The sequence below is a fragment of the Borostomias antarcticus genome (assembly GCF_949987555.1).
Source record: "Borostomias antarcticus genome assembly, chromosome: 6".
Classification (NCBI taxonomy): Eukaryota; Metazoa; Chordata; class Actinopteri; order Stomiiformes; family Stomiidae; genus Borostomias; species Borostomias antarcticus.
In genome coordinates this window covers 4,099,987-4,125,928 of record NC_140239.1, presented here as the reverse complement: position 1 = coordinate 4,125,928, position 25,942 = coordinate 4,099,987, and the positions used below count along the sequence as shown (strand labels likewise).

The window sequence follows — 25,942 nt, the reverse complement described above, 5'->3', positions numbered from 1 at the left end:
AGGAGGTATCCTGCACAATCTTAGGCAGGTGGTTTTAATGTTGTATTTGATCGGTGGTTCCCCGTAGTAGTGCAACATCTGCCGGTGAGCGAGGGAACAGCCAACCCTGCCTTCTTCTCGACTCCAGTGCGCCCTCTGTCGCTTAAATTAGGACATTACATATATATATATGAGGCCACGCCTACAACTAACTACATCCTCCAAAATAATACGACAACTTATCAGGTGGTGTTGATCAAAGTGATTTTATTGGTAAAAATAAAATAAAACGTCAAAATAGTAGGCTAATGTATACACTCATCATCTTTACACTTATAACTTTGCTGTATGTTGTATATTTTAACAAGATAAACATTGAAATTACAGAAATCTCCAGAATATTTCAACTAAAATGAGCAAATGCTCAGCTGAGAAATCAGGGCTATCCCTTAAAAAGAAAGCTTAGTATTTTGTGTTTAGTAAATTGTGTCAGAAAAGATTGTACTGATCAAATGTTTTCTCTGCTCAATTGAAAAAAATATATAATATACAATATTCCTTTACAAAAGAGCAAGTTCTTTGTTATTTTACAAATTATTTATATCTACATTTTGTAGCATTAAATTAAAGAGGATCAGTAAAATTGGACGTATGGACTACAGGCCATACATCAGTAGCCTAAGTGGAGAGGGGTTCTTTTGTAACTTGCCTTCCATTCACAATTTATTGCTTTTTTAGTTAACAGCAGTCGTTCAGATGAATGATATACATATTTACAAACATTATTGTTGTGCGCATAATGCACGTCAAAATCCCTCCTGGATAATTTTCCACTGTAACATACACAACATTTTAAAAGCGTCAGAGGTCCATTTTTCCATGCAAATGTTGCAAACTTTCAGCTCCCTAAACCTCATTCACACAACATAACAGAATTGTGGTCAAGAAGGATTGTCCGTTATTTTCCCAAAGCAAAGCCTTATGGTCCCAAAAGGCCTCCCTATCTCACAATATTAATGGAATTGTTTCTAAAACAAAAAAAAAACATGAAGACCCCCAATATCCCAAAAGTAAGCCCCCCCACAAACCCCCTTTGCGTGTGTAACTGGTGGGAGGACGAGTATCAGGTCACTGGTCATGTTTGTGTTGCTTTGGCTGCCTTAGCAAACAGAAAAACACCATGAGGACTTTGACTGAGTGTGGTCAGCGGTCTCTGGTGATAAGAGAACTGAGGTGAACACCGACTCTGACCTGTTTTGGCCCTCGCTCACTGATCAAACAGACAATATGAACATAAACAAATGCCACACATATTACAGATCTGCATTTGGCAACAAGATGAGAGGATTTGTGTCACACTGGGAAGAATGGCTGAGTCTTCTCTACTCTGCTACCCAGCAGACATGAGTCATGACTGCTTTATAGTGACTGGAATTGGTTGCCAGTCTGGCACAGTGACGATTGTGTGTCTGTCTCTCTGGAAACGAGTCCGATTCGCTCCCGGCAGTGAGAATGTAAGTCACATGTCGTGCGAGGGCCTTAAAGGATGTACGCACATGACCTACGAGACACGAATTACAAAAGAAGTCGCCGGGTCTCACTGCTCGGTAAAAACGCTTGCATAAAAATAGTTCCTAGAAAAGCATGTGCTCTTGAAGACGGGATGGTGTTGTGGGTTCTTTTTTTTAGGGAAATATCCAGGAATGACCTGAGTTAGTGTAACAGAGAGAGAAAATACACCAAGACTGCCCTCTAGTGGTTTAACAAGGAAAGCTCCTTCCACTATGGCCCTATTGAAAACCCATTCATCTAACCTGCCATGATAAAGTGTCTTCACTTTTAAGACGCATTGGAAACTGCAAGGATTTACTACCGAATACCAATGAACTGAATTGTGGCTTGAATGAACCGAGATACACTTGAGCATTAGATTAAACAATAAAGTTACTGTACACACCCATCCTCAGTAGCTCAATGATTACTTTTTCAATTCCTGGTATGAAATAAAACAGGATTGATTTATACACGATGGTATCCGTAAAGCAGTAACATGTCATCCTTGCACCGAACACTTGGCTACACTAACGGTCAGATTAAAGAAAAAACAACGACGTCTGTGTCGATCAAATACTGACTGAGTGTTCTAGGCAATACGGTGTCTAAAAAGGATTCTCAAATCAAAAATACAATTCAATGACTGGGTAATGGCGACGGCCATGGCTAACCCCGACGTGATTGGCTGGTAGGTGGCTGATTTGCGCTAGTGTCTTAATTAAGAGAGAGAGTGGGCTTGAATGGCGTGTAGTGGGATGGAGAGGAGGGATCCACCAGTTCCTCTCTCGCTCTGTTAAGCGTGGAGGCCACGCCCACTGAGGCCCCGCCCACAGAGACGGGTCACAGGTAGGTGTCCTGCTCTGTGCTGCTCAGGCTCTGTGTGGACCGCTGGAGGGGAGACTCTTTGGCGAGAGGCGTGTCTGTCGGGGGTGGCGGCTGAGGGGGCGGGTCTGTGAGAGTTTGTGGGAGGGGCGTCTCGTCGACGGCGGCCGGCAGGGCGGGCGGGTCTTCGGGCAGGTCTTCGGGCGGGTCTTCGGGCGGGTCTTCAGGCGGGTCTTCGGGCGGGTCTTCGGGCGGGTCTTTGGGCGGGTCCTGGGGGTCGACGGGTAGGGGGTAGGGGTTGGGGATTTCCACGACGGGGGCGGGGGCCTTTTTAACGCTGCCCGTTCTCCACCTGCCGCTCTTCTTCTCCGCCTTCTTGTGCTGCGGGGTGGGCGGGGCCGGGGGCACGGGCGACTCCACGACGATGGTGGGCAGCTGGCGCAGGTCCTGGCGGCTGTGCGGCTCCGCCGACATGATGGCCCTGGCGCCGTGCATTCTGGGAGGGGACTTGCAGTGCAGCTCGCCGCGGTTCTTCTTCCAGCGCTTCAGCTGGACGTGGTGCTCGCGCTCGACGTCACGCTCAGACACCTGAACCTCCAGGACCTGGACAGAGAGAGAGAGAGAGAGAGAGAGAGAGAGAGATATAGAGAGAGAGAGGGAGGGAGAGAGAGGGAGAGAGAGAGAGGGAGGGAGAGATAGAGATATAGAGAGAGAGAGAGGGAGGGAGAGAGAGAGAGAGGGAGAGAGAGAGAGAGAGAGGGAGAGAAAGATAGACAGAGAGAGAGAGAGAGAGAGAGAGAGAGAGGGAGAGAGAGAGAGGGAGATAGCGAGAGAGGGAGAGAGAGATAGAGGGAGAGAGAGAGAGGGAGAGGGAGAGAGAGAGAGAGGGAGAGAGAGAGAGAGATAGAGAGAGGGAGAGAGAGAGATAGAGGGAGAGAGAGAGAGGGAGAGGGATAGAGAGGGAGAGAGAGAGAGGGAGAGAGACAGAGAGAGAGAGAGAGAGGGAGAGAGAGAGGGAGAGACAGAGAGAGAGAGACAGAGAGAGGGAGAGAGAGAGAGGGGGAGAGAGAGAGAGAGAGATAGAGAGGGAGAGAGAGAGAGGGAGAGGGAGAGAGAGAGAGGGAGAGAGAGAGAGAGAGAGAGAGGGAGGGAGGGAAAGGGAGAGGGAGGGAGGGAGAGAGACAGAGAGAGGGAGAGAGAGAGAGAGAGAGAGAAAGAGAGAGAGAGAGACGGACGTTACTAAGGGTAATGGCAGATGGAAACCTGGCACTCACCCACACACTGCCCAGCACTCTTGAAAACAAAACCTTTAGTGTGAAATGCCAGTGGGTTTGGCCAAAACAAGAGAAAAGCTCTTTCAGTCTGGGCCATTCCATTCCTAATCTAAACCTAGTAAGCAAATGTCAGTGTGGGCCGGAGGGTAGAGAGAGCGTCAGGAGCACGCCCAGCGAGGACGGCCGGCCCAATAAGGGAGGCCTTTGTCAGCCTGGACGGCCGCTCTGGGACCAGAGAGGCACCAGACACTGACCGACCAATCAGAAGTGTGGTCAGTGTGTCTCTGTTTCACTCCGGCTTCCTCTACCAAGGCTCTTCTGCCACAGTCCGAAACACTCGTTGTTCACCGTGTGACCATATAGGGTCAATAACATCCTTCCAGTAAGCCGTGATCATAAAATCTACACTCCGTTAGAAACTAGTGTGGTAGAGAGACACATTGACCAACAAATAAGTCACCAGTGTTTTTATTTATGGTCAGAATGGTTTTTAATAGATGTATTGTTGCCCAATTGACACTATATGTATTTTAACATTCTTTCAAATAAACCAATCAACCAACCAACCAACCAACCAACCAATCAACCAACCAACCAACCAATCAACCAACCAACCAACCAACCAACCAACCAACCAACCAACCAATCAACCAATCAACCAACCAACCAATCAACCAACCAACCAACCAACCAACCAATCAACCAACCAACCAACCAACCAACCAACCAACCAATCAACCAACCAATCATTCAATCAATCAATCAATCAATCAACCAACCAACCAATCAATCAATCAATCCACAGTAGAGATCCTTCTGCCAGTCCAGTAGTCTTGCAGGCCTTGCCTTTCCAGTGGACATGTTCCTTACCACCTGGTTAGTATTGGGCGATCCCCATGTACCCGTCTGCTGCTTCTCTGTCTCTGGGGGAGGGGGGAGGGAGGGGGAGGGGGGGAGGGAGGGGGAGGGAGGGGGAGGGAGAGGGGAACTCACCTCTCGTACGAGGAAGCCCTCCTGTATGTAGCGAGGCTCTATGGCCCTGAGCAGCTCCATGGTCTCATACTGGCCCTGACACGCCTTCAGCTTCTCACGCGTTCCCAGCATGCACTTCAGCAGCACCAAGCCCACCCTGAAGATGATCTTCACACCTGCGGGGGGGGGGAGGGGTCAGAGGTCAGTCAGCACGGACTCCAGGAAGAGAGCCACCCAAGTCTGTAGTCTCAACGCAAGACCCATGAGAGTTCTTACGCTACGCTAACTACGTTACTGCGTGCTGCAGATCTCTCTATGAGTCTGGGACACTTTATGGAAAGATCTGGTGCTCAAATCCAGGTGCTCCCACCCATAGATATGCCCCGCCCCATCTAACCTGGGCTAGCGTCTCTCATTTGCTGCTACGACCTGTCACTCTTTCACTTTTGAACCATCGATACACCCTCAGAACACCAGCTTGGGTGGTGAAGTGGCTCAGACTCTATTATGTAGTATGCAGAGCGCAGCGATTCAATGTAATGTTTGAGTCTGGAGAGAGACTACCCAGTCTGTGGTGTGCAGACTAGCATAAATACTTGATTCTATCCACTTCCTTGTCCAGGCGCACTTGAAGCTGAATTTAAGCAAGGGGGGAAAGTCTACAAGTGCATTTTCACTTATCTGGCCCCCGGGTGATACTGTTTTTTTGCTTCCCTCTGGAATATATAGGGGTGGGACCTACGCCCACCTCCCTTGTTCTCTGTAAAGCGCATTGTCCTCTGTGTATGAAATGCGCTATACAAATAAAGCTTTGATTTGACTGATTGACCTCACCGTCACAGAGGAACATGTCCCAGACGCGCAGGACGGAGGCCCAGGGTAGCGTCCGGGAGAAGGCGCACATGAACCACTCGGTCATGTAGAGGATGGGGTCGATCTTGTGCTTCTCCAGGTGGCGGTAGGCGAGCGGACAGACGCGGCGCAGCAGGGCGAACAGGATCTCCCCGTCCAGCTGGATCGCCTCCTGGGAGAGACGCGCGGGCGGAAGAAAGACGTCGATACCGGCGGATATCACAAAGGACGAGCCGGAGGGGTTAGGGTTTCCTAGTCCCGGTGTTCAGAAACTGTTGTGTTTTTATGTAGCATGAATGTTTGTCTGTGTGCAGGTAGGAATGTCGGTTTCCCCCATGTTTATTATGTTGTCCTATCTCGTCTTCCCATGTCACCTTTTATGTGTTTCTGTTCTTTAGAGTCTGCGCCCAAGGCGCCCTAAACCGGTGTGATTTGGTGCGTGTTTAAATAAAAGTGACTATGAATATGTGCTTTATGAGCCTGTGTCCCAGAGAACGCCTGCAGTAGAGGAAGCCTCACCAGTCCAGCACTGTAGTACCCAGGAAGGTACTTCTCACAGATTTGGACCAGCCCCCAGAATGCATCCTGTGGAAAAAACACGCACGTGACCTTAAGTGAGGAAACCGTGACGGCGACGCCGCCCCCTTCGAGAGGGAAACGCACATAAAAACACGCCGGCGGTGGATTTTCGACGCGCGCGACGCAGTACAATAGGACAGAGAGACAGGAGGAAGGAAGTGGTTTGAGGGAAGCGGTTATCAAAGCGATGCTCGGGGGGACTTGGGGTCACGAGGGGAGTGGGGGGGTCGCGAGGGGCTCACCTCGGCGGGCATGTGCATGAGCAGCACGGCGGCGATGGGGGCCTGGGCCTGGCAGTAACCCTCCTCCGGCCTGTACAGGGTGTAGGCCTTCAGGACGCGGAACAGGTCTTGCTGCCTGTGAACGTGAGCGAAACGCAAACAAAGAAAAAACATGAACTTGCAAATTGAGATGTAGAATTTTAGACTTTAGAATTTTTTGTATTTTGAATTCTGTCCTAATTTTGTCCCCTCAAACTATTGCTGTTCGTACAGGAACAACACACACACACACACACATGCACACACACGCACACACACGCACACTACTCAAACAAGATGAGAAGTCAAGACAGCTCTGTGTCATTCCACCGTGTGAGACGGAGAGATTTAGAAGGACTGACCCGTGTCCCCCTCGTGAGACGAACATCTCGTGGAAGGGGAACTGTCTGTGAAGATCCTTCTCAATGACGTCAAGCCACTTAGGGTCTCCGGCCTCGCTGTCCAGCTCCTGAGGACATCAAAGACAAGAGACTGGAGACGAGCCGCTTCTGACCGCTATGATGAGAGTGTCCTACGCAACCATGTGTAGAAAACTCACAACTCACTAACACTTCAGCTTTGGAGCAGCTCTAGTGGTGGGAACGCGAAAGGAGGTGGTGGGAATGTGAGTGTGTGACTGACCTGGAATCAGCCCCGGTTCTAAGGAGGTGGTGTGAATGTGAGTGTGTGACTGACCTGGAATCAGCCCCGGTTCTAAGGAGGTGGTGTGAATGTGAGTGTGTGACTGACCTGGAATCAGCCCCGGTTCTAAGGAGGTGGTGTGAATGTGAGTGTGTGACTGACCTGGAATCTGCCCCGGTTCTAAGGACCTGGTGTGAATGTGAGTGTGTGACTGACCTGGAATCTGCCCCTGTTCTAAGGAGGTGGTGTGAACGTGAGTGTGTGCCTGACCTGGAATCTGCCCCGGTTCTGCTCTCTCTTCACCTTCCCCCCGGACAGGTAGAGCCAGGCGCGGCCGCGCAGGGAGGGGGGGATGCCCTTCTGGCACCGCAGCCTCACCTGGAGCACGGGCAGGAAGACACAAGTATTCACTCGATAAAGAGACGGCCATTGAAGAGAAAGCACTGGAACGACCTGGTTAGGGGCCGAGCTCAGTCGCCAGTCCCTCTCGAGTTTGCCTCCTTCTTCCGAGGAAGTCTGACTTCCCATGCGTGAAAAATCAGCAAACTTTGCACGTAGGTCCAGTCCCATGCCTAACGTCCTGGTAGACCTGGAAACTGGGATTGTGAACCAATAGTCATGATAGTCATGAGCCTAGAACGCAATCTCCATTGTAGTGCAAAGGGGTTGGATGGGGTTGAGGTCAGGGTTCTGTGTGGGTCAGTCAAGTTCTTCCACACCAACCTCACCCAACCATGCCTTTATGGACCTTGCTTTCTGCACTGGGGCACAGTCATGCAAGTTGGAAGCATAGAACTGTCCAAAATGTCTTGGTCACATTTTCAGGAGAGCCATAATAAATGTATAAAAGAACCAAATTTCATGAAGGGTTTTTGTAACAAAGAAGTATGTGCTCCAATCACTCTATCACAGAAATATATTGTAGAAATTATTGGAAACTCTAGATTGCCATGTTTTTTTACAAGTGTGTATGTTTCCATACACTCTTTACAAGGGTGTGTAAACTTTTGACCACAACTGTACACATACATACAAACAGACGTACATTTGTTTGAGAACTTTCTTTTGTAAAACGGACAGCACTTATATAGCGCTTTTCCACCTTAGCGGCACTCAAAGCGCTTTACAATGGCCTCTCATTCACCCATTCACACACACATTCACACACCAATGGCGGTAGCTGCCATGCAAGGTGCTAACCTGCTCATTGGGAGCAATTTTGGGGTTAGGTGTCTTGCTCAAGGACACTTCGACATGTGGACAGTCGGAGCTGGGATTCGAACCACTGACCCTTCGATCACTGAACGACCCGCTCTACTAACTGAGCTACAGCCGCCCCGTTTTAGGTTGTAGAACCTTAGGTGTATTATTAGAAGGCCTAACAAAGGTCAAACTGCCAGCTTCTCCCTTTGCAGGGAGGGCAGCTCAACAATAACATGACCTTCCCTTGTTGTCTAAGGTCATGAGTTCAAGCCCTGGGTGACGCAGAATAAACATGCTAATGCCTACTCAGGTATTGTACTGTGTGGACCTCAGACACATGATTTTGAAGATATTTTTAATTGAAGGAATTTTAAATAACTAGGTTCTGAGCAGAGACCCTCATGTAGGAGACAAATATAATTCGTCTCGTCTCCTCTTCCTACGCCAATTCGGTTTCGCCCGGCCCCGACCTAGCGCTGCTCAGCAGCTGTGATCCTAGTCCGTTTCCTATAAACAGAGGATACCGCATGTGAAAACGTGTGCAGGCCATAATTCAAGCTGGCCTTGGGAGTAGATTTGCACTCAGTGTCGGTGAGTCAATAATGCTGCTACACTCCCCTAAAGACTGTGTTTGCTCCTAGAAAGAAAGCATGGAAGAACAGAGCAGCTGCGAGCAACTGACCTCCACGAACCGACCTCCTGAGTCAACTACCCACGCAGTCTGCGCCATAAAACACCTACTTGAATCTGATGTTTATCCGAGTGAACGTTCCTGCGCGACATTCACGTGGTACGAACCGTACGAGACCGCAGTGGCCTACAGCTGTGAAACCCACAAACTCGCCTGTGTCTTCCAGTAAGTTAATTACAGAGATGAGCTCATGCGATGACAGTGCCGGCCCCACCCACATTCTGTCCCTGTCACTAGTCCTGTCACATGGGTGGATGGAGGTGATGGGACGGGTTGTGTCACGCCTGCTGACTCATGGAAAGGAAGGAGCTACTATAGTCCTCACACAGGTTGAACTTGCTGGGCGACTGAAAGTACAAACAAACTGGCTAGGGAAGCCCAGCGCCCCCGGAGCGCCCTGAAAGCTTTCTCCCAAACATTTGCGTATGATTTGCCTCTCATTCATTAAGGAATATTATAAAGGAGACCAACAATAACAACAGTGGGTGCAGGTTGATGGGCTGGCTTGATTAAGTTCGGCAAACATTGTAGCTTGTAACTGCAGGGCCTATTAGTGCCTGTGAACTGGGAGGCGAAAAGCGCAGCGGTGAGGATGTAATCATGGTTTCTCATGTGAGCTGGCTGCCACAGCCATTACATTTTGAAACGCTGACGTGCCTGGACAGAGCAAACGCTCATTAGGGTGACTAAACCTGGGATATCAGGTGCTATAAAGATGCAGGTATTTACAAGGCCCGGGTTAGATGACAGCAAACGTTAACATCTCTGATGCAAAGCCAAGTAACGCACCAGCAAGACCTTCAGAACAATTTTAGTTAAAACCTAGAAAATACAGAGAGAGGAGCGCGTCTTCAGTGGGACGAAGTGATGTCAAAACAAGGTGCAGCTTGGGACAAGAGAGATCACTTTACACCAAAAAGGAAGTGTGACTAAGGAACTCTTGAAGAACAAAGTAAAAAGCCTTTATTAAAGTGGCTGATGCATTTGGCAAAGGTTAAAAAACACCTACGCGTCGCGGCACTCATGCCTTCATCAGGGTGACTAGTGAAAACCTAATTGAGGCCAGCTGGCCAGGCGAGATCTGGGCGCGTATTTATCAAGCGTCTCAGAGTAGAAGTGCTGATCTAGGATCTGCGCCCCACCTCTCCATATGATTTCCTTCAAAAGGGACAACATATCCTAGATCAGCACTCCTAACTCTCAGATGCTTGATAAATACGCTCCCTGATCTTCGACAATCACAACCCCCCAGAGAGTCCGCGGCTCTTTACACGCTCACCTTGCTGTGTCTCTTGGCCATCCATTTGTCCCAGCGGCTGAGCATGTCGATCCACTTCACCTCTCTCTGTCTCAGCACCTCTGGAGGGACGTCCTGAGCCCTGGGGACACACGAGAGACACACGAGGGACGGTACGGTATCTAGTTACACGGTACGGTTTACGGTATTTCACGGTAGACGGCATTTCACCTCCAACACACATTAAAAAACAAGTATTTTACTTTGAAGGAACTACAGTGCAACACATAATGGAAAATACACACTATTGTAATTAAGTTCAGTTTATTAATAGCAAGCTTATATTAAATTACAAAATTAACTGTTGCAAGCAACTTGAAATGTGAAGTTTCAGCAGCGCATTATTGTGTAATACCGTAAACGTAATACCGTAAACACCAGGGAATGTCACGGTTCTAATACCGTGGAAATTTTATACCGCGGTTCACGGTTTTACGGTGTACCGTCTCATCCCTACCGTCAAGTACAGCTTCCTCCGTGTCATAATAGGGAAGCGATATCTGTTCTTACTATGGGCGTCTTGTCTGTGAACTCATATTCATAGCAGGCCTTGTACTTCTCAATTCATTAAGACAAGTACCTGCAGCCATATTGCATTACTAAACAAAGCTAGCACAAGATGATGTAGCCTACTTGGCATTTCAAGCCTTTGAGGGAATGGGTGGGTGTGTGTATTTGTATTGATGTTTTAGGAATCTATATTGATATGTTGTCTTGTTTTTAAGTCTGGATTACTGAGTATCCCATCTGCACAGGTAGATCTAACCTAACATCAGCCTACTAATCTGGCCTACTCTTGTAACTAGCCCTGATGAAGGCCCCATGGTCGAAAATCATGATAATCAAGAAGAGTGCCTTGGACCTTTTTGATGAATTCTATGTTTTTCCCTGACATCCAAAGAGCACCTTCTAGAAGATACTTTGACTACAAGAACGCCGAAGCCCTCCTTTCCCATTCATACTCAGTCAGGCACTTGAAAGCAAGGTATAAAAATGCAAATAGGCAGGTCCATAAAAGTTCAAGACTAAAGACTCAGACAGGTTCTGTGAAGCCCTGTTTTCCTTGCACGTGCTTCAGCAGGGCGGGCCTACTGTAGCTAGCGCAGAACCAGACGTTGGATGATGTCATTTAAATATGGTACACTTGGCTTCTTTCAAGAAGGGGAACTGAGAACATTCTCACACAGTATGAGAGGACATGGACTAGCTAGGCTACATTTTTCCGGCTGGGTTGCTGTATATTTTTGGTATCTACTAAATTTGTATATGATTGTGTTACTTTGTTGTCTTTTGAGGCTTCAACTGTGCAATTTCCCTCTGGGGATCAATAAAGTACAACTGCTAGCCGACTTTATTTCGTTTAGCTGAGGCCTCCTGTTGATACAGTTGGCTTTTATAGTCTAGCTTCAACCAGACTTTGTAATTATCTGATCAGACCAACCTTGTAATCACCAGGCTTGAGCAGACTTCAAAGAGACATCTAAATTTGGACTTTCCTGTTTGGGAAGTTAGTGGTAATTAAGGCCAGCCTATAAATTATGTTCATACATCCATCCACCCACCAATCTAACCTTCTCTTATATCCAGTGTCAACATTCGATTATTACCTTCTACAGTAGGTGTAAACTGAACCCTCTAGTGTGTGTGTACTGTACGCTTATCTTTTGTTAGTCTTCTTGAAATGCAACTAAGAGTTTCTCTTCCTCACTTCCTATAAAACCTTGTGCCAAGAGAGGCACTCCAAGTCAGCCCTTCAGAAAACAGGAAGCTCCTAGACAGCTAGTGCTTGGCACAACTTTCACTCATTCCTCTACTTTCTGTGCGAGTTGGGCTCGAGCGTTGGGGTGCAGCAGAATAAAAGAACAGATGAGCCTTCTCTTCCTCACTCTCAGAGAAGAGACTTGGCTCTCGTTGCCAACAGAAAAACAATAAGAAAAATTCTAAGCTGTAGTTATATGTATAAAATCAAAACAATATGGCTACGCCAAAAACCTGCCCAGATTAGAATGGACATGTTTATTCTAGATATGACAATGACAGATGTGGCTCTCTTTCAAGGCTGACTTTCTCATTGTGATATAGTGCTGGTGCAGTTGGCGTGCAAACCAGTAACAATAAAGTAGTGAGAGAAACCTTGTGGAGAGAAAGCAACAGAAGTAACTTCAGTCAGAAAACCTGTGCTGATGCATTGCTTTAGTTTGCCATCTTCTTCAGAGAGCTGCGGTTTTTGTGGCCATGCGATAAGGTGATTTTGGGACACCACGGCAGGAAAGAAGATGACGTTGATAAAGCAGATCAGCCTTACCCTTCACACCCAACAAATTATTCTGAGAGCCTCCAATGTGTTCTGCCATTATCTTTTTATACAACAACAAACACTGGATATAAACAAGTTGTGGCCACCCCTAAAACACAACCCGACGTGACTGGTGAGAGGTGAGCTCCGGATTCATTAGGAGGGAGGAGACAGGGGTGATGGAGACAGGGGTGATGGAGACAGGGGTGATGGAGACAGGGGTGATGAAAACAGTAGTGACCATAGACAGTGAGGTTGAGTGACAGTTGTGTATCTAATTCCAACTTTACAAATATTAAGACCATCAGCCGATCACGGCAACTTACGATTCTTCTGAATACTGTTGTGCCCCACCGATGAATCCATATTTATCAGTATGTCTGTCGCTGGTGAAGCCGTTGATCTCTGAATCCGACCCAAAGGAGCTCTCATCGTCCATATGACTCGCAAGGGTCCTGATACTCTTCGTGTCGACTGACTGACGACCATTCTCTGTTCTAGCCATGGTGGATAGCTGGTTAGCTGGCTTGTTGCTTGCCAGTTATAACTCTGGCACTGTTGTAATTAAGGGTAGCACTATGCACCAAAACAAAATACCATGACATATTTGGATAACAGGGACAGTGGACAACGTTTGCTTGCTAGCTTACTAACGTTAGCTAAGCACTGTTGACTGGGCTTTCACTGACAGCTAAGGCTAGCTGGTCAGTCGCTGCTAGCAAGTAAGTGGCTCCCTAACTTTAATAGCTCACTAAATTAAGTTAGCTAGCCGCTTCATGTTGCTGGTGCATTTTATCAACGAGTGAGCCCAGTGTCTAATTAACTTCGTAAATGACACAACAAGATATAGATAGATAGCAAACAAATGAGCCGTAATGTTGACGTTAGATAGCTAGCTAGGGCTTAGTGTGGCTAGCTGTTAGCCTACCGTTAGCTACCTAGCTCACATTCAAACTAACGGAGCCACGACAAGCTCAAAACTTGTGCTTGATTATAATGGACGAAAACAGACAAGCTAAATTACTTAGTGTGCTAAGGCTAGCTTTCTAACACATCTAACTAACTTCTCGCTTTCTTCCCTGAAGTCTTCGTGGTCACGTCTGCTCGCCCTTCCTCCACTGTCATTCCGGCTCCTCGCCATGGAAGCACGCGCATGCGCGTTCGGGTTCTCCTTCGGGGAAAAGCATGGAGCCCACGCAGTGAATGTCTCCCTCTAGTGGCCAATTGTGGACGTTACATTAAGGAAGCGTTTTTATCACAAGTTGCAAAATATTTCGTTTATCACAACACGTATTTTTATATGAAACTTCCCTTTGTCACTGCAGATATGATCTGGGTGCATTGAAAAAGTAAACCATAGGCTAATCAATTAAAATCCCATAACAAAACCAACAGTAATGTGAATGAAATACCTTTATTTGACAGATAAACATGGGGTTACAGATGATCCAGTAGAAATCAGTTTTGTGTCAACCATGGGTTTTAAAACTATACAGAGCAGGGCCCAACATCCATGACAGCATCCATGACAGCATCACATACTAACAATACCCAAACTCACTACACTAATTAACCCGTGGCTGTAAATTAGGACTACATGAAAAACAAGACTACATGAAAAAAACGCAGAAGGCTTTGATTAATGTTTTTGTAAAGCAAGCACTCTTGTACAACTTTTATGTTTGGTGTAACCAGATACTGAGCAAGCCATTTAAAAAGTAGACCGTGTTTACAGACATCTTATCCAAGAAAGGTACCCAATAAACCCTACTAAATTACTTTAAATGACTTGGATCAACAACAAAAACAGGCTGGGTGATCAGAGGGTTATTCCTCGTTGGTTTGGGCGATTCACACGCCAGCTCACTTCTTTCGTCCTCCTCTCTCCTTCAATGCCAGGTGAATGACTGAACCGTTGTTCATATTGTAGTAAGCCAAGGAGTTGGAATCTTTGATGAAAATACCCTAAAATAGAATCACAATAAATATCCATGTTTACACTCATAGCCAATCATATCGGGCTTGATACATGTGACATAGCTACCTGTACATAAAAGTATGCTTACCTCATACTGCAACTTCTGTTTCCCTGCAGGCATTCCAGTGGCTTCGTGGATTTTGACTTTAATAACAGACACCTGAAGGGATATGGCATTTGATAGTAATTAGATAAAAAGGTATTTCTAAACGCGTGTTCACAGAGCAGGTGCACTGGGACAAGAGTGATGTAGTTGTCAGGGGAGACACACACCTGGTCTGTGAGTGGGACGGTGAAATTGAGCACTTGTCCACTCAGCTTCCATTCTGTCTTGTCCTGCATGTTGGGAACCTGTACCTTGACTGCCACTGGACCCTACACAACAAAGATACCATCAACACATTACGTAAACAAACAACAGCATACTCGACAACAAAAACATTTAAATTGAATCTTTGAATGACTTGAATCATATTGGTTCTACTACATCTTCTAAGTCACTGCTTGACGTTCTGCAAGGAAACAAACCTTGTTTCTGCGCAGAAACTCCTCCTCCGGCATGAGGTTGTCCTCGGTCTTCATCTTCTTGTTCATGGGCTCGTCGTCGTGCGGTGGGGGGGGGTGGGACGGCGGCGCCGGGGCGGAGCTGGGCGGCTGGGGCACCGGAGGAGCGGGCACAAACGCTGGGAGGGAAACGAGGACAACGTTAGAAGAGTTCCCTCAACGGACAGATAATATCATGTCATTACATTACGGTCATTTAGCAGACGCTTTTATCCAAAGCGACTAACGATAATTGCATTTAACGTAGGAAAAGCCAATGAGCTACTACTGGCCAGGACTCACAAGTGCATCTTCTTTCTAAAACAAGTGACTAAGAGCATAATCTAATGCTGAAGGCAAAGTGCAAGAATAGCATAGCATGTCATTAACAACCAACCAACCAGAGGACAAATGAAAATAATGAAAGTGTTAAAAAAAAAATCACGACTATATTTTATTTAGGATCTCGAAGAGTAGTGTCTCTCACCGGTTTGGACCACCATAGGGGGTGGCCTGGGGGCCATGATGTGGGGCCCGGACGGGGGCATGGGCACCACGTTGATGCGGGGGGCGTGGAGCATGGGCATGGGGGTCAGGACCTGCCCGGGGGCCAGGCGCACCATGGGGGGTCTCGGGATCACGGGCACAGCCGACAGGAGAGTGGTGCGAACCGGAGGCGGCATCTATGAGTACACAACGGAGAGAGGAAGTCACGACAAGGGGACAGGAAGCGCCGTATCGTGACGCGACTGAGTAGTTCCTTCTTGAGACGCTTCGGACTTACAGAGGGGAGGGGCCTGGAGATCATGGTCATGGGGGGGTTGGGTTTGGGCAGCATGGGGATGGAGGACAGCAGCGGGGGCTGTGAGATCTCGTGGGGCTTGCTCGGGCCGATCTTCTCCTTGGTGTCGTCCTCCTGGACCAGTCCCTTGGCCTTGTGGATGGCCTCGATCTGCTCCTGCAGGGTGATGTTGGCCTGGGCCGCCTGCTGAGTCCTCGCCATGCTGCCAGAGTGTCCGTCCCAGGTCACCTGGGGACAGAGGAGACAGAGGGGACAGGTGAGACGTTGGACTAACATACGGTATAGGGATGTTAATAGTTAATTGATTATTGATTAATTGCCGGTAAGAATTTACTCGAGTAAGATTTGGTTACTCGATTAATTGCTTGTTAATGGAACATTACTTTTTTGGGGGGAACGAACGTTATCGAAATGTAATCATGATTTAGGGTCTGACTGCACATGAGGGCGCCCTGCCATGTAGTGATGGCTAATTGGGATGCTGGGAAATTTCAATGACACAGCGGAAGACGACAAAAAAATAAAGTGAGCAAAGCGCAGTCTGGAGCAGGACGTTCTTATCAATTAATCAACTATCGTTTGTTAAGGTTAACAGTTATCGATTAATGAAATTCCTTGAAATTTGCAACCCTAAAACGGTAGAAAACATCTTACCTATCAAGCATATCTATTAGGGATGCACCGATGCATCGGCCGATGTTGGCCTTGTTGACTGCCATCGGCCCATCGGCAAATAAAATGGCATTCACCGATGGCAGTGGCCAATGTTATGTCACAACAATTATAGCTTTTTTTTGTTGCAAAACGTAGCCTACCCAGCTGCAGATTCGGAGAAGATCCGTGACGTAATGCCGCAAACGCACGTGTAGTTTGCTTTCATGGTATGATGAATCAGATAAATGCCGTTTCCATTCAAGCTACACTGTGAATACGTTGTTTTGCTTTGCACAACAATGTATAGCCTAATCTGAAAATATGATGCCAGAAATAGTTCACACCTAGATAAAGAGCCTACCTATTATGCAACTGTGAAAAATTGGCGTTTTGGAACCAAACACTTCATTTCTTTGTTTTCCTGGCACAAAAGGGGGAATTAAAATAAAATAAACATCGGCATCGGCCATCGGCCGGATTGTTATTTTAAACATCGGCATCGGACCAGAATTTTACAATCGGTGCATCCTAGTTTATCTGACCTAAACTCCACCCCCCCCTCTCTCAGTCTCCACTCACCTTCTCCTCGGGCTTCTGGATCTCCTCTTCTCCGATCTTCTTACCGATGGCCGTCTCCTCCACGCCGAAGATGTCGGTACGCCTCTCGGCCAGCTGCTTCAGGCTGCTCTCGATGTCCAGGCCGGGGGCGTAGACCTCGTCCTCGATCTGCCTCTCCCGGATGCTGCGGTCCCTCTGCTCCAGCCAGCGGGGGTCCAGCAGACCGATGCGCATGTGTTCCTGCATCTTACTGGCCTGGATCCTCTCGCCCGTGATGGGGGAGATCAGGTACTCGTCCGGCGCCGCGGATGACGGCTGAGGCTTGGACGCTACGGGAGGGGAAAGAACAGGACGGTCAATACAAAGGGGTCCAATACAAATCTAATGGAAAAACTTTATTTGTATAGCGTCAAGAGCATTTCACTGACTTTTACTTTTTAGTTTATTTATTTAAAATAGGGACAGCACATATCAATATAACATTAATAACATTTAAACATTTAAATAAATACATACATAAATGTAAATATGCCAGATAAAGCCAACAGGCTGATTTTCATCTGTAGTCCCTTGTCGACATTCTATTACCTGGCGTGTGAATCGCTAGTATTTCAGGCGGTGGCATGTGTCTCACCTTTGGGGTCGTAGTCCTTGCGGATAATAACCTGGTCGGGGGTAGGGGGCAGTGGTGGCGGCATGGGGTTCTCTGGGGGCAGCGGGGCCTTCATCCCATCATCATCATCATCAGAACCCTGGAGGAGGCATCAAAGATTTAGATAATCAGATCAACACCCGGTCGCTTAGTTACATCCACTCGTCTGCCGTAAGTAAGCAGACTGGTGTCAGCGCCGGACGACGTCCGCGTCGGTCCACTCGCCTCGTCCATGTCCTGCAGCTGCGTGTCCTGGTCGGGCTGCGAGGGGTGGTGGCCGGCGCCCCGATCATCGCGGTCGTCATCGTCGTCCTCGCTCTCCACCTCCATCTCCACCTCCTCGCTCTCGCCGAACTTCTCGTAGCGCTCCTGGATCAGGATACGGGCGCCCAGCTCCTCGGGGGTGGTGGGCGGGGGGAAGTGGCCTGGAGGGGGGGTGGGGGGGGGAACCCTCGCCAATCAGCAGCGGTTGTGACGCGTGACGTCAGCGGTTATAGCACATGATACGCGTCTCGTCTAGCCGAGCCGTTCCGTTTCCTACCTTGCTCGTTGGGCTGGAAGTCGACGGTCTCCACCACCACGAAGTCGTGCCAGTCGATCTGGGCGTAGGCCACGCGCTCCTTCTCGCGCTCCTCCTCCTCCTTCTTCCTCTCGCGCTCCTGGAACTTGGCCCACTCAACGCGGTACTTCACCTGGTGGGAGGGGCAGCAGCACAGTGATAGGTGGTGATTACAAGATATTTAAACGTATTTAAATAAAATCAAACTTTATTTTGTATAGCGCATTTCATACGCAGAGGCAACACAATGCGCTTTACAGAGAGCAATGGGGGGGGGCATACTGTAGGTCCCACCCCTAATTATTCCAGAGGGAAGCAAAAAAACAGTTTCACCCGGGGGCCAGAAAAGTGAGCTGTAAAAATTCTTCCCTGACCTCTCTCAACGAGACGATGGAGCGAGCTCCTGGAAAATGTTTGTCTATTGGCTAAGAACAAATACAGAGCAGTAAACATGGGCTAGATACTTCATAAGAGAGACATGACTAACAGTAGAGTGCACAAATAGTTCCAGAGAAGTTGTCTACATGGTCGGCCATTATGTGTTAGCTATCCCTGTAGTCTCTAATATGATATTAAAGTGTTAGAATGTCTTGACGCCAGCTCTAAGCCGGGTGGGTTTCCTTCGCAGGCGGTTCTGGGGGTCTCACCTGATCCATGACCTCTCTGGGGTTCTCAGATTCTCTCTTCAGCTTGATCAGCAGACCCTTCGGGGGGATCAGGATCTACAGAACAACAACCAACACTGCATCAGGACACAACCAACACTGGTGAGCACCAGGACACAACCAACACTGGTGAGCACCAGGACACAACCAACACTGGTGAGCACCAGGACACAACCAACACTGGTGAGCATCAGGACACAACCAACACTGGTGAGCATCAGGACACAACCAACACTGGTGAGCACCAGGACACAACCAACACTGGTGAGCATCAGGACACAACCAACACTGGTGAGCATCAGGACACAACCAACACTGGTGAGCATCAGGACACAACCAACACTGGTGAGCATCAGGACACAACCAACACTGGTGAGCATCAGGACTAGGGATGTTAAGAGTTAATTGACTATCGATTAATAGCTGATAAGAATTTACTAGAGTAAGATTTGGTTACTCGATTAATTACTTGTTAATGGAACAGAACTTTTTTTAACGAACGTTATCAACTGGAGTTGCGTGAAATGTAATCATGATTTAGGGTTTGACTGCACATGAGGGCTCCCCGCCATGTAGTGAAGGCTAATTGGGATGCTGGGAAATTTCAACGACAGCGGAAGAAAGACACAAATGAAGCGAGCAAAGCGCAGTCCGGCGCGGGACGTTGTTATCAATGAATCAACTATTGTTGATTATCGATCAATGAAATTAATTAAAATATGATTGATGTTATCGATTAATGAAATCCCTTGAAATCTGCGACCCTAATCAGGACACGACCAAAGGACGCCATTCAGTCAAAACAAAGGAAAAGAAACTGGGCGGAAATAATTCTTCCGCAATACAAGAGACAGCGTTTCCCAGAATCCTTTACACTGTGGGGTCTGGGTGTACCTTAGTGTACTGCTCCACCAGCTTGGTGAAGTAGTTGAAGAGGCTGTGTTGGGGGCGCAGGAAGTCGAACTGGTAGTTCCTCTGCTCCTTCTGCATGAGCTGCGTGAGAAACTGACGGCCGTTGCGAGCGACGAACTGGGCGGTCAGCTTGACGACGTCCAGGTCGAACGCGGAGATCGAGGGGGGGTCAGCGATGAACTCGAACTCGGGGGGCGGTTCCTTGGGCACCACGGCTTCATGAATCACCTGAGACTGCCCCTATTGAATGAGGATATGTTTTCAAGACATTACTTTGTCATCAAACTCCTGTATGAAGCTTATTACATGAGATGAATGCTAGTTAACCCTTTTAACCCTGAAAGTACAGTAACAACATTTTGAAAGCAGTTTCTCAGCTTTCAGCAAGTGTTGGAGTAAGGAATTTTTTTGATTTGTTAGATATTGTTTTCATATTATTAAATATTTGTTAGATATTTTTAAAATGTTGCCGGTGACGTGGTCGTATCGAAAGAGTTAAGGGCTACCGTGGCCACAAACCTTTTGTGGATGCTGCTGTGACTGCTGCAAAGCCTGCTGCTGCATGACCTTTGGCACAGCCGCAGACGGCTCCTGACCCTTTCCTTCCTTGAATTCGTTGACCTTGTGACGATAGTAGGCATGGTAGGGGTCGTTGGGGTTGAGGAAGTTGAACTTGGGGTTGTTGATCTCATTCTGACGGATCCTTGCCTCAAACTCCGGCCCATTCCTGAGAATTGTCAAGACAAGTGTGTATCGTATTACATTAATATCTACACTCGTGAAAACACACTAGTTTGTGTGAAGAGTGAAAAACCAACCTGGCTACGAAGCTGGCGGTCTTATCGACAATGTTTCGGACCTCAGGAGGTGGATAAATGATTCCAACGATAGGTTTAGTAGCCGGTGTTTCCTCTGTTGGCTCATCTGCCTGTTGAAACAATAAGCACATGTATAGGGTTCAATGAAGATCTCCATTAAAGACAGGGAAGGTCTAATGCTGTGTTACTCCATTTGGGCTACATGTGCTGTCATCTGGGAACTGTAAAGCATATGAATGTTAAGTTCTTGTACCATACTATTTGAATTATATTTATGAGCCTGTATGTCTTACTTTCTCAACACACCATCATCACCAACAGGCGGGGCAGCTTGCCCATAGACACGTATATGGATTGGGCATTTGGCTTTAATTTACAATACATTATGCACACATCTGATAACCAAATACATCATCCGTATCACATCCATGCGGAATAAGCCAATGAGCATAGCATTTCCAGTATTATTAGTTTTTATTAGGAGTTTTAAGTTTCACCTTGATGTTCGGCTCCGGCTGAACAATCTGAACAGGCCCCGGCGGCATGGCTGCAACCCTCTGCTAATGCTCGAGTAATCTGTCCAAACCAATTGAAAGACACTGAAATGGTCGCGTCTTTCCACAAATAATGTATATACTTGGGTTGTAAATATCTTAAAATTGCAAAACCTTTACGATTGTGGCACTTACGAGTGAACTGCGTTGTCGTTGAGCGGGCGATCAATGGAGGTCTTTCACTTCCGGAAACATATCTCGCAAAGTATTGTGGGACTTGCAGTTCTTGCAACAGGTCGCTATGGTAATGTGGTGACAACAGCTAGCTAGATCCAGATAGCAAAGTGCTATATGCAAACAGCAGAGAGAGGTATTTAGCCACTCCAAAACCTGTGGAGATGGCCCATCTGTTAGGACGTCAAGACTGTGTGGAAAGTCTCCGGAAAGATCTGGTAGACCTTCAAGGAGCTGTTCTTGATGTATTCTCCCGAACAGGACCTGTACGCTTTCCCTCATGGAAGTTCCCAGATAAATTGTCTTGTAATCTCGACCTGGTCTCACTACTTGACCAATATGACTTTGTTGATGGGGAGGAAGAATTGAATCAGCATTCCCACATTGTTTTGCTGGAGCTGGTGATTGATAGGTAATGTTTACAACTATTAACTATATTTAGCTAGCCAGCAGCTCGTTTGACATAAACATAAAACATAATTTCATTAAGGATTATTCTCTGTCCTCTAGACTTCTGCTCCTACTTCAAAGTTTCAATGCTCATGCTGAACAGATGAGGAATGGTGAGAAGAGAGATCGCACTCAGAAAACAAGTCCATCTGTGTCAATAGGTCTTGTTGTGAGACACTACTGGAACAACTTGATTCAGCTTGGCAAACAACAGGTAATCCATTTAAGTGGGCCTTAACTAAACCTGTAGGCTATAGGATAGTTAACATCTTAAACATTCTCAACTTGTATTATCTCTCTCCACCCATCAGGGCATGACCATAGAACGTCATAAAGTGACAAAACCGACAAACTGTGACAAACAAATGTATGAGGAAAACGGCGCAAGACCCTCATCCTCAAGAACAACAGACAGCACTCACACCACAGACAAGGTCAACGCTGCAACCTCCTGTCCAAACCGCAGAGCCATCAGCAACATCTCCCAGAATGCACCTCTTATATCCTCCGACACCCGTAGCGTGAGCTGCCAGACGGTCGAGTCCTCCCTCGTCCCCTGCGATGCCTGTGCTCAGGTCCAGTCCAGCCTGAGGGAGACCGCCGATGTCCTTGTGGAGCTGTGTCGGAGCGAGGGTCTTCCTTCCTCCCTGCCGCGCCTCTTGGTGGCGGTGGACGACACCCTGGGCCAGGGTCGTCTGACGGCGGGGGACCTGGCCCAGTGGTCAGCGGAGCAACGCAGAGACATGGGCCGGCTGGGGAAACATCTACAGGAGGTCCGGGCCACGGTGCGGCCCCTCAGGAACGACCTTCTGGCAGCTGAAAAGGAAGGCGAAGGGTTCAGGGCTCTTCTGGGGACGGCACAGGAGGAGCTGACGCAGGAAAGGGTAAAGCATGAAGCCGGCGCACAAACGCAGCAGCGAAGACTTCAGGAGGCACAGAGTTCCTGGGAGGAGACGGAAAGAAGACTTCAAGAGGAGAAGGAACGGCTGAGGAGAGGTTCAGTAACTATTTTTACTGTCAAGACTGAATGATTTAAAACCATTGGTAGTTAATAAAACAACTAGCATCATAACTCATCACTATGCATTTACCTGTAAGTATTTCCCCTTTATAGACACTGTGTCCTTGGAGGATAGCAACTCGAGGCTGAAATCAGAGATCAGTTTGCAACAGGAAAGGTTACATGTACTCGGTAAGCATGCTGCACAAGCCGAGAGAACGTTGCACGGGTTGGGAGAGGTGCGTTTGAGTCTTGAGTGAACCACGTTCTTCTCTGGTAGAGTGTGAGAGAAACGAGCTGCAGAAGGAGGCGAGGTCCTCGCAGGACAAGGAAGAGACCTGTCGTAAACTGGACGAGAGGACGCAGACGCTGGAAGCTCAACTGTCCAGTACTCAGCTCTCACTCGACAAGGAGACCGCCAAGTACCAAAGCGCCTGTCGTCAACAAGAGGTCTGTAGAAAGAACCAGCGTCCGTCAGGTTGGGGACTAATGTACGCAGTGAGAGGTTTAAAACAACAGTTTCAAGATAGCCTCTAAAGTCACTGATCCATTGGGTTTTCATGTATGCTCTGAATGTATCCAGTCAATGCAGGCCAAGCAGAGGTCTCTGTTGGAGCGAGTGGATGCTCTTGACCAGGAGTGTGAGGAGCTGCAGAGTCTGCTGGGCGAGAGCGAGGACAGACAGACGGACCTACAGGATCGACTGAAACACGTCTCGGAAGAGAGGGAACGGCTGCAAGTGCAGCTCGTCCAACAACAAGTATACTTCAGTACTTAAAAGGCCGTCTGACTGCTACACTCAATACAATAACAGTCTATGGGCTGTGGCTGCCATCTTTCCTGCTTCACAGCTCACGTTACAGCGCTGTTTCCTTAGGCCTTGTTCTCTGAGGTGCAGGAGGAGAAGAAGAGACTGAAGACTCACGTAGGCGAGCTGACGGACAGCGTGACCCAACTGAGGGGGGAGGTGCAGGGGTTAACCCAGAGGGAGAGGCTGCTGGTGGCCTTCCCAGAGCTCCACCCCCTTCCCCAAGGACCGCCCCAGAGTACGACCAATACAGTACTTTTTCGTACAGCGGTCAGATGTGACAACTCTGTTTACACTGTAAACATTCGCACCACTCGTCTGTCTCTTTCCCCGCAGGTACGGGAGACGTTCTGGGGGATATGGAGCGGCAGCTGCAAGCTAACTGTGTTCGGGTCATGGTTCTGGAGCGGGAGAACGCCACCCTGAACAGCAGCCTGGTGAAACTGAGGGAAAGATCCCAACACGGGGTCTCTAAGGTGGGCACAGATAGCAACATAGACCTCGTTTAATGTATAGCTAAATGCACTCTGTGGAAACGTTAAAAGTGCCTCGATAATGATACTAGATAACTTTTCATCTATCCAAATACATATTAATATAGTAAACCACACTATTCTTTGCTACCTAGATGATCTCACCTGTGCATCCAGGGAACCATTCTCTGCCTGACACACTCAGAGAGAACCAGCAAGATCTCGTGCCATACGCACAGCACAACCTACAGTAAGTATATACAAAATAAAAATACAAACTTATTGATTGTAAAATGTCTTCAACTTACCTGAGCATGCATCGAGTGTCTTTGAGTTTTGATAAATATCACATGATCTACACGTTATACCCTGGTCCCATTCTCTTCACCCCAGGCAGACCCCTAGTCCAGGGGGAAGGAAGCACGGGTTAAACAGGAAGAGGGCAGAAGACGGGTCCACTTCTGTAGGGGCGGGGCCATGGGATCACGCACCCACAGCCGCCTCACCCTTCTCCTCCTCCTCGTCCTCCTCCACATCCCTGCTGCACCACCAGACCCTCCATCTCACCCCAGACGCCGGCGCCGCCAAGACCTACGCCAGCATACGCCAGGCTTCCCGAACCCGCGCCGGTGGGGCGCCCCGGAGGAGGAAGTGAATCCCGCTCTGGATAGTTAACCTGGAACTATTTTGGGACTACATTTTTGTGTCATTTTATCGTTTGCTGAAACCTCGCGAATCGACACTTCAAAAACGAAACACAAGGGGGCGCTTTAGGACGGTCTGACCGCACCAAGAGAGCACACAACCCAGAATGATCATGCATGGAATGGGGTTATTAAGAGAGAAGACCACTATACACACTTCTCCTGACTATGCTATGCTTATCACTACAATAATGTAATTAACCTGGTGTGGAAGACAGTATGCTGACAAATTAAGTTAAGTACAGTATTTTATAATTACCATAATCCATGGGCAAAGTTAATTCATTTAAGCACATTAAATATTAAAACTCATTAATAATACACGGTGTCCAGCATGATGTTCATCAAAATGACAATGGCTGTTTAGTTTGCTTGGGTAAAGTATTACAGGCAACGAACAGGGAGGATCAACTGGTGTACACTACAAAGAAGGCATTGTGGCAGGTGTTCTTTGTTTATGGCTCTTTGTTTATCTTAGATGTGTGTGTGCGTGCGTGTGTGTGTGTGTGTGTGTGTGTGTATGTGGAGGCCTTCTGAAGACTCGACTTGAATGTCACAGACAATGCCACGAAGGCGGACGTGGACTAGAGCACTCCAACGAGGGAGTGGAGTTCCCATGGCAACATAGGTGATCGGCGCCGTTGTGATGTGTGGACCAACCAACCCCCAGTGCTGGTCCTGTCTCGTCCCAGGAATAAGTATATAGAATTAATTCTGTGTTTGTTCATTGTGAAATATACATACTTATTGGTTTCAGGTCCTTTCTCATCTCATCATAAGAAAAAAAGTGTCGCATGCTCTGGCTCCATATGCAGTTATTTTATTGACATTTTGGCCTGTTGGCCTTTTCAGAAATAATAAGATTTCATTTTATAACGAGGATTTTATTTTGTGAAGTCCCATTGATCCACAGATATGAGTGATGGTTATTCATAAGTTCCGTCACAGCATAATAGAATAAAATAGAAAGTTGATTTGCCATGTAACAGGTGCAGATACATCAGTGATAATCAGTTCCTCATTCCAGTCCTGTGTACTCAGCAAGACATTTAAAGGTTCCCAAACTGGCAATTTACTATCTGTCATCTATCAGTCTATCAGTATCATCCTTATCTACGTATCCCATTCGATCATGACAACCATGTCTGTGTCCATGATGTAAGCAGTGCAATTATTGTGAATAACTTTCAGGTATACAGTTGTGCATATTGTGCATA

At 47.6% G+C, this 25,942-nt stretch overlaps 3 protein-coding genes across 3 annotated transcripts; 1 reads left to right on the top strand and 2 right to left on the bottom strand.

Moving 5' to 3' along the window:
- Positions 1–226: 226 nt before the first annotated feature.
- LOC311310291 (TBC1 domain family member 10A-like) lies at positions 227–13,554 on the bottom strand. Its single transcript, XM_084439720.1, has 9 exons — positions 12,748–13,554; positions 10,108–10,207; positions 7,205–7,312; positions 6,655–6,761; positions 6,275–6,389; positions 5,973–6,038; positions 5,436–5,625; positions 4,623–4,777; positions 227–2,958 (listed from the first exon to the last, which is right to left on the bottom strand). Exons 1-9 carry the CDS (start codon positions 12,924–12,926, stop codon positions 2,374–2,376), a joined length of 1,605 nt encoding a protein of 534 aa, XP_084295846.1. The 5' UTR covers positions 12,927–13,554; the 3' UTR covers positions 227–2,373.
- A 275-nt stretch (positions 13,555–13,829) lies between these two features.
- sf3a1 (splicing factor 3a, subunit 1) lies at positions 13,830–21,297 on the bottom strand. Its single transcript, XM_084440313.1, has 16 exons — positions 21,252–21,297; positions 21,060–21,138; positions 20,563–20,672; positions 20,264–20,471; positions 19,727–19,984; positions 18,815–18,889; positions 18,150–18,300; positions 17,834–18,033; positions 17,591–17,708; positions 16,978–17,285; positions 15,727–15,972; positions 15,430–15,625; positions 14,928–15,082; positions 14,673–14,774; positions 14,488–14,559; positions 13,830–14,386 (listed from the first exon to the last, which is right to left on the bottom strand). The coding sequence occupies exons 2-16, from the start codon at positions 21,105–21,107 to the stop codon at positions 14,285–14,287; spliced, it is 2,349 nt and encodes a 782-aa protein (XP_084296439.1). The 5' UTR covers positions 21,108–21,138; positions 21,252–21,297; the 3' UTR covers positions 13,830–14,284.
- A 157-nt stretch (positions 21,298–21,454) lies between these two features.
- On the top strand, positions 21,455–21,706 carry ccdc157 (coiled-coil domain containing 157; the record flags this gene model as incomplete). Its single annotated transcript, XM_084440255.1, has 1 exon — positions 21,455–21,706. One exon carries the CDS (start codon positions 21,455–21,457, stop codon positions 21,704–21,706), a length of 252 nt encoding a protein of 83 aa, XP_084296381.1.
- Between the last annotated feature and the right edge of the window lie 4,236 nt (positions 21,707–25,942).

Excerpts from the sequence above, each read along its gene's own strand:
- sf3a1 (XM_084440313.1), bottom strand. The coding sequence starts at position 21,107 with ATGCCGCCGGGGCCTGTTCAGATTGTTCAGCCGGAGCCGAACATCAAG. Across the intron at positions 18,301-18,814 it reads CCAGAGAGGTCATGGATCAG|GTGAAGTACCGCGTTGAGTG; the intron begins GTGAGACCCCCA and ends CCCTCCCACCAG. Across the intron at positions 14,560-14,672 it reads CCGTCCCACTCACAGACCAG|GTGTCTGTTATTAAAGTCAA; the intron begins GTGTGTGTCTCC and ends ATATCCCTTCAG.
- LOC311310291 (XM_084439720.1), bottom strand. The coding sequence starts at position 12,926 with ATGGCTAGAACAGAGAATGGTCGTCAGTCAGTCGACACGAAGAGTATC. Across the intron at positions 6,039-6,274 it reads TCATGCACATGCCCGCCGAG|GATGCATTCTGGGGGCTGGT; the intron begins GTGAGCCCCTCG and ends TTTTTTCCACAG. Across the intron at positions 2,959-4,622 it reads AGGGCTTCCTCGTACGAGAG|GTCCTGGAGGTTCAGGTGTC; the intron begins GTGAGTTCCCCT and ends CTCTCTGTCCAG.